The sequence below is a fragment of the Sinocyclocheilus anshuiensis genome, unplaced genomic scaffold (genome assembly GCF_001515605.1).
Source record: "Sinocyclocheilus anshuiensis isolate Anshui unplaced genomic scaffold, SAMN03320099.WGS_v1.1 scaffold1077, whole genome shotgun sequence".
In the NCBI taxonomy this organism is placed as follows: domain Eukaryota; kingdom Metazoa; phylum Chordata; class Actinopteri; order Cypriniformes; family Cyprinidae; genus Sinocyclocheilus; species Sinocyclocheilus anshuiensis.
The window spans coordinates 19,936-33,577 of NW_015557123.1; the positions used below are offsets into that span (position 1 = coordinate 19,936).

A 13,642-nucleotide genomic window follows, 5' to 3' on the forward strand; every position below is an offset into this window, starting at 1 on the left:
GCTTCTGCTCCTTCCGGTCGTGCGTATGTGGAGTAAAGCACCGCTGTTTTATCATACTTGATACATTTGAAAGTTCTGTTATAATGCTACTCTGTGCAGTCGTCACCGGTAAATAAAACGCACAACATATTAAAGCGTCTTTGGTGTTTCCATGTTTTCTACAAAACAAAACCGGAAATCGAGGGGTTATGACATCATTGGCAGGCGACACCATGACTCTATAGACACGGTCCGTGTCACTAGTTAAAATTGCTTATTTCTTTGGATTTAAACATTCTTCGAAACATTTGGGATAATGTAAGTACACAAGTCAGCAAAATATATAACACTGTTCTAGTGTTTTTTGGATATTTTAATAAAAAAATCTTACATATTGTGCCTTTAAACTAAATCCATTACGGCTGTCACGAATAAAATGCAAATTAAATGAAAAGTGTTGACCGCGGCATTAAATTCAGATCTGCTCAGTGTTGCGCCATGATTTTTTATGCGTTTTTACAGTGTTGCGCATTATAACCAATCACACACGAGTCTGTTGAGCTTATGAATGCAATGGCCAATCAGAGGCGTTCAGATGAGTTTTTGTTCAGTGCACGGCGCTCGCTGACTGAATTCAGCTCTCACGCGAATTCTCTCATCATAAACAACACAGCGCAGATGTACGTATGATGTAAGAGATTCATACACCAAGTTCCTGTGGCTCAGTGGTAGAGCATTGCGTTAGCAGCGCAAAAGACCGTGGATTCGATTCCCAGGGAACACACATACTGGTAAAAAATGTATAGCCTGAATGCACTGTAAGTCGCTTTGGATAAAAGTGTCTGCTAAATGCATAAATTAAATTATTATAAATTAATTAAATTAATGAATAAAACCGTGCATAGACCGCTTTATGGATTATAAGGGGAGTTTTTTAAGAGTGCTTAAACACGCGCTAAAGTTAAGTCAGTCATAATGTTCTTTGACAGTGTAAATGTTCTTTGCTTGCATTCTCTGTATAATTTAGTCGCTGTTTAAATAACTATGGAAGGTAAAGGTAATAAAAAAAATAATTCATTACCTCATCCGTGAACATCCTCCTTCATAGTGTCATCAAACTTCGCCTTTGTTATTGTTTTGAAAATGCGACCTCTAGTGGCGAAAACTTACATATTGTACCTTTAATCTGCAAATTTCCACCCATGCCGCCGCCGCTATTGTGTTTTCGCAAGCTACAACGGTGTACCAGCTCTAATGCCAAGGCAAAAGGTTGAGCAAAACATACTAACTGTTCTGTCATTGGCTGCACAGACGAGCACAGAGCACTATTTAGATCTAAAATAAACATGCGATTTATTTCCCAGCTGTTTACCTTCACAGACATAACCGACTGTTTTTGTAACTCGTGTGTTTTTAACGTAAACTTGTGTGTGAATGAGAACTTAGTTTAGTACTCACATGCTGTGACAGCCGCTTTCTGTATGTGTGTTTCGAATGTGTGCACTCAGAAAACTGAAGTTTAAACTAATATGGTTTAAAACACACGATTTCAGTGCGATAAACATGATAATCAGAACCAAAGCAGATGTTTTTAGCAGGTACGAGCTGTAATGGCACAGCTCTCTTGCTCTATTCTGGAAAAGGGGGCGGGGAGCAGCAGCTCTTTTGCATTTAAAGAGACAGGCACGAAAAACAGCGTGTTTCTGCTTCCACTCAAAAGAGTCATTTTCAAAATAATATAATAAATGATCTGTGTGGTATTTTGAGCTGAAACTTCACAGACACATTCTGGGGACACCTGAGACTTATATTACATATTGTAAAAAGGGGCATACTATGTCTCCTTTAAAGGATCATGTGACGCTGAAGACTGGAGCAAAGGCTGCTGAAAATTCATTGATCTTTGTCATCACAAGAATAAATGACTTTTTAAAATATATTCAAATAGAAAACAGTTATTTTAAATTGTAATAATATTTCACAATATTACTGTTTTTACTGTACTCTTAATCAAATAAATGTGGCCTTAGTGAGTATAAGAGACAAAATTTCTTTTTAAAAATCTTACCAACCCAAAACTTTTGAATGGTAGTGTATATTATGGAGCATTATTTGCTGTGCTGTATATGTTGGTGCAGTGGTGGTAAAATCATCTAAATAATGTAGTTAAAGATCATGCATTAATTCAATTATGTATTTTTCCCAAAATGGCAGCTGTAGGGTATAATGTGTGAAACATTTGGAGGTAAAATGTGCCAGTAACTAATAGTGATAGTAAGGTTTGCCTCCAAATGCAGTAAAATATACTCTTACTACTTTTTTTCCCAAATTAAGCTGTTTTACTTACCAATGAGTAGGTAAAATATCCAATGAGTGGTAAGATCAACAATGCAAAATAATTCTTGAATAATTAAGTTCATGGGTTTAGATAGACTAGAAAGAACGCTATTTGCTCTGTCCTCTCATCCTCTCTTCTCCACAGGGCAAAGGTATAGAAGAAACCTACTGGCTCACCGGGAGAGATGGCTTCACCAAACCGCTCCCTGTGCCACCCGTTCTCAAGTCAGGGTAAGGGGAGGCCTTTCCGCGGCCTGTGTCCTGCAGTGTGTGTGTGTCTTGTGTTTATCTTCTCCAATGTATTTTTCAGGCAAATGGCTCATGGCTTGCAGATGGAGGAGATAGCTGCATACAGGAAGCGGAAAGCAGAAGCACAGCTTGCAAAGAAGAAAAACTGAGGTAATGTTATGCATGGAGAATGTATAACATTACTCAATGTGGCACAGAGAGTCGAGGGAGGTGGGGAGGATGGCAGGAAGAGTCAGTGTGGGAAGCTGTTGCCAATTTTTTCCCATTTTGGTTGGGTTTCATTCTCCAACCATAAACAAGACTCAGTTCTTCTACTTTCAAGTAATGTTTCCCAGGTGATACTACATTATCCTACTGTTTTATCTTTCTAGACAGTTTATTTTTTATTCCTGTTGTGGTCATTTCTGCAATTGTCAGTTTATACATTTGTACATGAAGTTTTTTACTGTAAAGTTTACGTTAATGTAATAGACTGTTTACCAAAGTAACCCTTAAAACAAAATGTATGTGTGCATGATTTGGTGATGTCATCATTTATGGTAACTTTGTACAACCTCAGATATTTTTGGTCTTGAAGATGTGTGACTTGCTTAAGATAGTGGTTATAAAAGCTCTCTCCTTTCAGATTGGATGGCACTCCTCATATATGGATAGCCAGCTTTTCAAAATGGACCGTCATCTATGTTTGGCATGCTGTTATGTTTCTGTTTGTGTGTTCTGTCATGCTCTGAATGTCTTGTTTGTTCTCAGTGTTTCACATGTCATGTCTTAACATAGACCAAAACAAACTATATATATATATATATATATATACACACAAACAACACACACACATATATTTTACTGCATAATGTTATTTATTTTACCAAAATAAGAGAGATCTTACAAATCCATGTAATTTTCCAGCATCTTTTGCACATTTGAACCCTTTCCAATACTGACTATATGATTTTGAAATCCATCTTTTCACACTGAGGACAACTGAGGGACCCATATGAAACATTTTTTGAATTTGAAGATCTGGGAAGTTTTGCTTTTCCAAGTGACATAATGTAAATGTTTTTTTTTAATCCAAAACAAATTATATATAACAGTTGAATGAAGTTGGTATTAATGTATTCCTAAAAATACTTTCTGTAGTTTTTTGGAAAAAAGTATTTGACAGACAAGTGAAAAACATGTGATGTCATATGTTGATGTATTAGAGTAGACAAACTAAGGCTGATGTTCCTTCTTTGTTTTTCTGTCTTGCAGACACGAATCAAAAGATTTTAAGGTGATGCTTAAGAAGGCAGTGAGGAAGATCTCCACTGTGGCTCAGCTCACCCTATCCGATGAGGGCAATGTCATGATCCACCATCACTGATGACCTTTAACCTTTGCCTTTTTGGTCCCACACCTGCACACAGAATGAAATGGAATGTGGAGAAACAGAGAACAAGCTAAAAGAGTACCAAAACTTTGTTCTTGCTTGTTCTCAGCCTGTTTTTCTTTTAAAAGCACCTGAATGGGCAAGCTTGAGTGCACAGTTTACTGCACACGAACATCTCTTTGTTGTAGAAATTCAGACTTTTTAGTAGAAGATTCACAATGAAGAAGCTATCATTTTATCAAACCATACTGAAACTACATGGCAGTTCAGTTTCTCATAAGCTTCTCATTTGGAGCCTTGTTGGTCCAGCTCACTCATCATGCTCATCATAAACATGTACAGCTGTCTGAGAAGCCACATATCTCTATTCTCCACATGAAGCACCTTTATGAAATACCAAAGTCTCACAAGGAGCTAAATTTACCCTTTGGGAATCCATTACTCAGCACGAGGGGCATCAGGTCCAGCTCAAAGACTCAACACATACACATATCATTCACTTGCAGATTATCCCTTTTAGTAATCTTGTCTGTGACTAAAGAAAATAGTAAATATAGTATTGCGATAAACTAGAAACCCACACTTTTGTGCAACCAGGATTAATATGCAGTGTTAATATGGTGCATATGATGATTTATAAATTTAGATTTAGATTTAAGTTCAGGTTTACCATGGGATTTTAGTAGATTTTTTTTTCTTTTTGAGTAAAAACTGTTTTCCTCATACATGATCAATTAGTATAATCCATAATAAGATTATCATGAAAACCCAGGTGACAAAGAATATCAAAATATGCATTAAAATGCATATTTGCAATGTGTGAACGTATTATGTGGTTGTAGAACCAGAATTAGTTTTAGTAAAGACAGTAAACTATGATGTGTCTATATATATATATATATATATAGTATGGGGTCAATAAGATTTTTGTGGAAACCATGATACATTTTTCCAGTATTCCTTGATAAATAAAAAGTTCAAAAGATCAGCTTTTATTTTTAGATTTTTATTTGAAATCTTCTGTAACAATGTAAAAGTCTTTAATGTAATTTTTGATCAATTTAATGCATACTTGCTAAATAAATCTTACTAACCCAAAATTTAGAAATACTGTAAAACAGTGCCCTCTTGTTGTGTCAGTAAACGCAGCAGATGGCGACCAACATTATCATGCCCTATGTGGATTATCTAGTACTGACTATAAGACTGCAGAGCCACCAGATCACCCCTAACCAGATTACCTTCTCTCAAAACCTGTTCATCAACTCTCAGCAAGATCACCCACCAATACATACAAATTATATACAGTGATTTTTAATAAGTATGAGCTATTTATTTTCCTTCTCAGTGTAACTGCCTTGTCTCTAGGCGTTCAAAGGTGGTCAATCTTTTGAAAAGGGTTAACTTAGGTTGGCTGTTGTTTTCTATGTAATTCAGATTTTCAATAATACATGTTGATATTACAGAACAGTCATGCTGTCAGGGAGCATTAAAGGCATCAGTGTCTCTGTAGAGGAAATCAGTGACACAAAGTACACACTGGAAAAGAAAACTAATGAAAGCTTTACCTTATGAAAGTTAAACTCTAATAATATTCAGACTCTGAACTACCTTGAACTCCCAGCTACAGATATGCCAACTTTCCATCAATTAAACAAACATTAAAAATGGATCCTCTCATCAATTTCACCAAAACACATTTCAGTTGAATGACTTTAGTTGCAAATGAGTGAACACAGTAATTATTTCACAATAATGACTTAGCAGGTCAGAGTCAGTGTGAAATGTTTACCAGAGTAGCTTGCATTATCTACAATGCATGTCATATGCACGTGGTTTTTTTTCTTTGTAAAAAAGCTCAGAGACACAAGCTGCATGCCTTTTCTAATAATTATTTATTTATTATAATTTATAATTGTAACTGGACATAATTTGATAGCAAATTATAAAGGCTAGTTGAAAGTTAGACCATGAATTCAACGTCATTTACACTAAAACATCTTGATGATTAGGCATTAATATTCAGTTATGGGACAGTTATGGATGCTATTAATTCCTCTGCTTCTGTTTTTCAGAGTTTTGATTTTTGATACGCACGATGCTATATATTGTGAGCCCAAACTCACAATATATAAGCAATATAAATTTACAAGGACATTCTCTCAACACACACTTACAAAACACCAACTCGATTGCCAGCAGTTCAGACTGTAGGTAAGTTGCTGTAACACGAGTGGCTAGCAAGTTAGTACTTTACAAATCCCCGGACTACTTCTGTTAAAATACCAATCACCGGCAAACTACAATAATAATAATCGGATTAATGCGATAAAAGGATGTATTCACTGATGTTTGGCAAACATATAACAAAGCTAATTGGGAGCAATCGGCTCCTGACTGTACATAGAAAACTTGCAAGTGATATACATCCCAAAAGGAACAAACAACACTGAGCTAAAACGTCTGTGATAGGACGGATGAATCTTCAGTCAAACGCTACAGCCAATGAACGCTAGACACCCTATGACGCAACTTGCTTTACAGAATGTCATTGGACAAAACCCTATCAATCATCAGACGTCACCTTGCAAGTTCAGTGAAACGCCGAGTGAAACCATTGGTCAGTCCCATTCACGTAGTTCCGAAAAGATCCATCGTGATTGGTCGCAGCAGCTTTCAATCACACGTTTCGCTCAATCGGGCGCCTCCTCCCACCCACAGGCGAATGACGCACGAGTCATGTGTGTTTGTGTGCGCTCCGTAGTAAGCAGCAGATTGGTAGCCCGCTAGGAGGATCTACCGATAATAGACCGGGTAAATGTGGTCATGTTGCAGTTGCTGGCATTGAGTTCGAGGAGCATTGGCTGGGATACCTGCTTTTCATGTGGCGGCCGAGAGAAACTCAACACTGAAAAGGCTTAAGTGCGCCGCCTGAGACACCGTTCCCCCCAAACAAACATGGGGTCTCAGTCTATAAGCCTGAGGTAAAGTGACCTTAAATCTCTTATCTAATGGCAAATTTCGAGAACTACCAAGAAGGCAAAGCCGCAATGTTGATGCTGGAATCGCAACAGCGGGCTGTCGGGACTAATCCTGCAGCTGCAACGACGAACGGCGACACTTCTGTCGGGGAACCCCCTTCCGTACTTGATGTCGGCAGCGCTGCTTTTCATCAACCAAGTGAACAGCAGCAGCAGCACCTGGAATCGCCGGCGACGAAAGGATCCGCGTCCTCTCTTAACCGGGCGCTCGAGGACTCTGCTGCGAGTAACACACACACTACTTCAGCTTCCCCTGCTGTGAACACCAGTTCCGCCGTGTCGGACGACATTAGGAAGTGTGGCTATCTGAGAAAGCAGAAACACGGCCATAAGAGGTTTTTCGTCTTGCGGGCGTCGAGTCATCTGGGGCCGAGCAGACTGGAATATTATGACAGTGAGAAGAAATGTCGAAACACTCTGCGCTCGAGCGCCGCCGCCGCATCAGCTGGTGCCTCTCACCCCAAAAGAGTGATCTATCTCTACCAATGTTTCACGGTGAATAAAAGGGCAGATTCTAAGAATAAACATCTCATTGCTTTGTATACTAAGGATGAATACTTTGCGATTGTTGCTGAGAATGAGCAGGAGCAGGAGGAGTGGTACCAGGCGCTCAGTGAGCTCATGAGTGAGGGGAAGAGAGGCCACCTGGACGCGGATGAGATTGACGATGGATATGGTACTGTGACCCCTGGGACTGACTTTAAGGAAGTGTGGCAGGTAAATGTTAAACCAAAGGGTTTGGGCCAGACGAAGAATCTAATCGGCGTGTATAGGCTCTGTCTGTCTGCCAAGAGCATTCACCTGGTGAAGCTGAACTCTGAGACACCTTGCGTGAACTTGCAGCTGATGAACATTAGACGCTGCGGCCATTCAGAGAGCTTCTTTTTCATTGAGGTTGGCCGGTCTTCTTCTATAGGACCTGGGGAGGTTTGGATGCAGGTGGATGATTCTGTGGTGGCTCAGAACATGCACGAGACCATTCTAGAGACCATGAAGGCACTGAAGGCATTTGCCGAGTTCAGGCCCAGAAGCAAAAGCCAGTCTTCTGGCACCAACCCGATGGGTTTCATCACCACACGGCGACACTTGGGCAACCTCCCACCCAGCCAGACAGGGCTCCAGCGGCGGTCTCGGACCGAGTCTGTGGTGGGCACTCCACCCAGCAGGAAGAGCAGTGGAGCAAGTGGGTATCGATTCCGCACCTCAAGTGAGGGAGAAAGCACGATGAACCGCCCCTTTCGCTCTGTGACAGGTAGCCTTATTCATCTCAACACAGCCCGTGCTAACCTGAGCCGACAGGAAAGTAGCAGTGGGGCTGGGGCCCGCTATATTCGTGCCCCACCATGCTCCACTTATCATGCCCGTTCTGCCTCGCTGCCAGTGTCACACTTTCCTTCTACCACCAGTCCCATCAGCATGTCCAGTAGCAGCGGGCATGGCTCTGTGTCAGACACTATCACTCGCCCCTCCAGCGCGTCCATTTGTGGATCCCCGAGTGATGGAGGATTCAACTCGTCTGATGAGTATGGCTCCAGCCCCGGAGACTTCCGGTACTTCAGAGTACGCAGCAACACCCCTGACTCCCTGGGAAACACACCACCGATCCGTGAGGAGCACTGCCTCAATGACTACATGGCTATGGGCTGGAATCGCGATGTGTTTGGAACAAGTGCAGCTGAGGCGATCAAAGATGAGAGTGCAGATGAAGATTCACGAACGGGGTCTTTAAGGAGGCGGACACCCTCCTTCTCCAGGCAGGTTGGGGGCGCTAGTGCTGCTGGAGTCGCTGTTTATCAGAAAATGACCCAGACCACCTTCTCGCTGGACGAGGCTGTGGCTGAGAGTAGCTCTTGGGGTGGCAGTGTCCAAACTGTCTCTACCTCCTCCTCCCTCTGCTCTGACTACAGCTCCAGTTCTGAACACAGCCAGGACCGGGCCCCTAGCCTACGGCCTGCAGACGGGCCTAAAGATGATGGGTACATGCCCATGATGGTAGGTGTGCTGCCCTCCGCTAGTGATGCAGACTACATGCCTATGCAACCAAATATCCTCCTCTCTGCCTCTGCACAAGTCCAAAGTGCTGCTTTACATGTTCCCCAGCACATGGACTCTCAAGGCTATATGATGATGCTCCCAGGTAGAAGTGGGGCTACTGACTCTCCCGTCCCATCCAGCCCTGACATTAGCAGACGAGCAGAGGGGAGAAGAGCCTCAGACCGCCTTGAGAATGCAGAATACATGGATATGTCTCAGAGCAGCTCCACATCTAATGCTCAAAAGGTTTCCGCTGAGAATTATTATGCCTTGACCACTCCTGGTGTCCCCAAATCCTACAGTCCCTATTTCTCCCTCCCTCGCTCATACAAGGCTCCATCCAGAGACCAGGGAGAGCATGATGATTATGTCCCAATGAGTTCCCCAGCAAAACCAGTCTACATTTCACCCACAGCCACCCCAGATCGCAGTAGCAGGTGCCCACCTTCTGAGTCCTCTCAACATAATGGCTTCACGGATCGCCGTGCTGTACGGCCGAACCGCCTGCCCCTGGGAAGGCGAAGTTTGCACAGCTCTCTGCGAGCAGGAGAAGTGGCAGTGCGCCCTTCCAGCCCTGGAGAATACATCAATATTGAATTTGGGTATCGGCCCACATATTCTCCCTGCTCCCCCTCAACCCTTAGTATTAACCGGGAGCAGCGCAAGTCCCCGCTGCCACAGGATTACATGACTGTCGAGGTGGATGGTCTTCCACCAAAGAGTCGGTCCCCACGGCCCTCCCTGGTGGCCCCCTGGAATCCTCCTTCATATATCCGGCCCTCATCCTCCCACAGCAGTGGGCTCACGGTGGGTAAGCCTGACGACTACACGGAAATGTCTTTTGGGCCTGAGGAGGAGTCCAAGAGCCCTACAGCCATGCTTGAGCACCTGTGTGTTCTGGAGCAACAGTTTTTCCCCTTCAGCCCTCCGACTGAGCCTAAGGTTGTCCGTGCTGATCCCCAGGGCAGGCGGAGACACAGCTCGGAGACCTTTGTCACATCATCAGGAGCGTCAGGTGGAAGTGGCACGGACTCCAATGGCACCGTGCCTAGCAATAGTGGGGCTCACCAGGTGGGCTGCAGCAATCGTCAGAACTTTGACTGTGTTTGGACTGACGGCGTGAGATTCGGCAGTGAGGGTGCACATGGAAACTCCTCGGATAGAGCCGATTCCCCCTCTGTGAGGTCTGCAAGGACTCTACCTGTGGAACACCAGAATGGCCTGAACTACATCGCCCTAGGCCTGAGAGACGATCTCCAGCCTGGAAACTGTCATGATGCGCTTGCCTTGTCATCCTCCAGCGTTCCTCCCCCAGAGAATGGTGCCTATGTCAGCATAGATTTAATTAAACCTGAGGGTCTTACATCGGCGTCTAAAGGTGAGCAATCTTAAATATGATTGTTTTTCTTGAAAGTCATGTCTCCTAAAATCATTTCTCTAAAATCATCTCTTTCTTTCTGAACAAACTTTCCTTTCTGGCAGTTAGTCTGTCTTTATTTTAAATGTGTTTAATATGTTGATATAAAAGACACTTTTCTTGAATATGTCAGCCTCTGTTTCAGTTTCCAGTATTTCCATACTGGAAGAATATTTTTTTTTATCTTCTAAATAATAGTTCAGAGCAGACTAGTTAAAAAGATTAGCTGCTTTATTCATTTACTCACTTGTCGTTCCAAACCTGTATGACTGACTTTCTTCTGTGTAACAAAATATAGTTACGATAAAATGAAATGTCTCAATGTGTTGTTTTTTTTTTTGTCTATGCAATAAAAGTCCAACGTTGTTTGCACCCTGTTGACTTTAATTGTATGGGCAAAAACAGTTGCAACATTTTTTAAAATATCTTGTTTTGTGTAGTTGGAAGAAAGTCAAGTCACCTTTATTTTTATAGCGCTTTATACAATACTGGTTGTCAAAGCAGCTTTACAGTGTTAAAGAGGAAAATAGGTTGTCAATGATGCAAGAAGACAATAACGGAGTCATTTTTCCAGCTAAAGTAAGTTAATTGATTCAGTGATGTCATCATCCAGTTCAGCTCTCTTCCAATAGTGTCTGTGCAATCAGTCAAAAATAAATAAGAAAGTAATTCTTAGAGGTTTGGAATGAATCGATGAGTAGGCTAAATGATGACAGAAAATTACATTTTTGGGTGAACTATCCCTTTAAGTGTGTACAAAACACAACTTTATTGTAATGGACCCCCTCCTCTTGGCATCTCCTTCCTGTTGCATTCTCTAACTCCTTTGCCCTGAATGTTTTTTTTTTTATTTTTTTATATCCACTTTGTTTAGGAGCTGCTGAGTGTGTGTTGCTGCAAGGGTGTGTGAGAGAATGAAGTGTTAGTGAGTCAGTGTTCTCAGCAAGCCCTAGATGACTCATTTGTTTATCATAGTTGAAGAAGAGATGGATGTGTGTGTGTGTGTGTGTGTGTGTGTGTGTGTGTGTGTGTGTGTGTGTGAAAAAGTTTGGTTTAAAGCAAGTGATAACTTTATAGCATCTCTCTCACCCTCTCTCTTTCTCTCGTACCCTTCTTTTCCTTTGGCAAACAGAACTGTTGTAGATGTATGACTCAGGTGATGATACAAAGGAAACTTTATTGTAGCTAGTTGGCTAGCTGCCAACTAGCTACAGATATAGACTGCAGGGTTTAGCTGTAAAAAATTATTGCATGATATGTCATTGGCTAAATGATTCGTAATACACTGCCATGCTTTTGGGGGCACTGCAGGTAGGATACTATTCCAGTAGTCTTCACTAGTTTATTAAAACTGCTGGGTAATTTCTGGGCCATTACTGTGTCATCGCACAAATGTCAAGCAGGTCTCCCTCTGTCAATGTCAATGTTGACTAGTGCTCAGACAAACAGTTAAATGTTATACAGGGAGTTCAACCTGCAGATAGTGTACTTATAGTAAACCTTATGTTTTACTTATCATTTATTTTACATTGAATCAAGTACACTTTCAATGTGTAAAATTATACATTTTCAGTTTTTCCGTTGTGTGTGATATACCTTCTCTATATAGTTTTAGTGTGATATACACTACTGTGCAAAAGTCTTAGGCCACTAGTATTTTCACCAACAAAAATGGTTTTAAGTCAGATATTTGATAGTTTGTCAGTAGGAATCATTAGTTTACATTACCAAACATTCATTTTGCCATTAACTACAGCACTGTGAAAAGTTTTAGGCACTTGTGTAAAAATGGTTTAAAGTGAGATTTTATCTATCAATTAACTTCTGTTAGCTAAATCTGATCAACATTTTGTGTAACCACCCTTTGCATTTAAAACAGCTTTTGTCCTAGGTGCACTTGCACATAGTTTTTCAGGTAGCTTTGCAGGTAGGATTCTTGAAGTGTCTTGGAGTTGTCTCAGTTTTTTCTGTTTCTTCATGTAATCCCAGACGGACTGGATGATGGTGAGATCAGATCTCTGTGTGGAGCACTGGCTATTGTCAGACTCCTTGTGCAAACAAATTTCACTGGATTATTGCAATTAATAGCAAAAGGAATGTTTAGTAATGTAAACTGATATTTCCTACTGACACTACAGCAAAAGATAGAAATAACTGATGTAAAACGTTTTTTTTGTTGGTGAAAATACTAATTGCCTAAGTTATAGAGTGACAGTTTATGTTGTCTTTTCAAAAGTCAGCGAATCATCTCAAAAGTGAACCTCAGCTTCATGTATGGATTGCATCATCTCTGTGTGGCCTGCACATTCACTCTATCTGTACAAGATTACACAAGATTAGCAACATCAACTACATCATTCCAAACCTTTTAACCTGTGTCTATACAAAATGTTGGTCTGGATGGTCACTGAACTTTACTAGGTTTTAATATAATAACTAATATCACTTGTTGTGATATTGTTTGTGTCGGCTGGATTTGCCTGCCTAATTGTTGTTTTTGAGTCATAGATACAAACTGTCCATAAGTCTGCAAGTGCATATGACATAGGGGTGTGTGATTTTGACAAAAAATGATGTCTCTATTTTTTGGGATTTTATTGATAACGATAATCAGGCAATATTTTGCCGAGTGTGTTGTGCTGGTACCTTAAGGTACAGCTGACTTCTAAAGATTTTGATATTCTTCATATTCCGTGTGGTGGTCAGTTCACAGCAGTGACAGAAATTAATCTTTTCCATTAAGTTTAAATTGATTTTTACCCTTTATGGGCATTTTTTTTTACACTTTATAAAGTAATTTTGCATCAAATTCTTACAGTTAATCAAAGTCAATAACAATAATAAGACATTTGGGTTGTTACCAAACAAATAAAATCAGTATCAACAAAATTATTCTTTGCAAAGCAGTGGAAACACAGAATCGGCGGCATCTGAAGTGGCATTTAGATGTATTTACACAATTTAATGCAGCTCAGATGGACATGAATGCATTTAACCTGCAGTTACAAATGTATAAATAATATTTTGATGTTTTAAACGTAACTAATTTGTTTTCTTTTTAGAAAAATTAAAATTTTTATTGCTGAAATTGCATATATTAATAACTGTGAAAACGAAACCCATTTAATGTGTTTAATTGCCAAATTGCATTCAAAATGCAAATACAAATATATAAAAAAAAAAAAAAAAAATATTTCACATAACTTTAAAAAA

The 13,642-nt window shown here is 40.7% G+C and overlaps 1 protein-coding gene and 1 pseudogene across 3 annotated transcripts in view; both read left to right on the top strand.

Annotated features, from left to right (window-relative positions):
* LOC107677831 (retinal guanylyl cyclase 2-like) overlaps window positions 1–4,006 on the top strand; it is an 18,578-nt pseudogene extending 14,572 nt beyond the window's left edge.
* Window positions 4,007–6,696: 2,690 nt separating this feature from the next.
* LOC107677836 (insulin receptor substrate 2-B-like) overlaps window positions 6,697–13,642 on the top strand; it is a 46,247-nt gene continuing 39,301 nt past the window's right edge. For all 3 annotated transcript variants that reach the window (XM_016472878.1, XM_016472879.1, XM_016472876.1), the window contains exon 1: window positions 6,697–10,390. In XM_016472878.1, coding sequence (XP_016328364.1) covers window positions 6,949–10,390 — 3,442 coding nt within the window. In that variant the 5' untranslated portion in view covers window positions 6,697–6,948. The remainder of the gene's footprint in view (window positions 10,391–13,642) is intronic.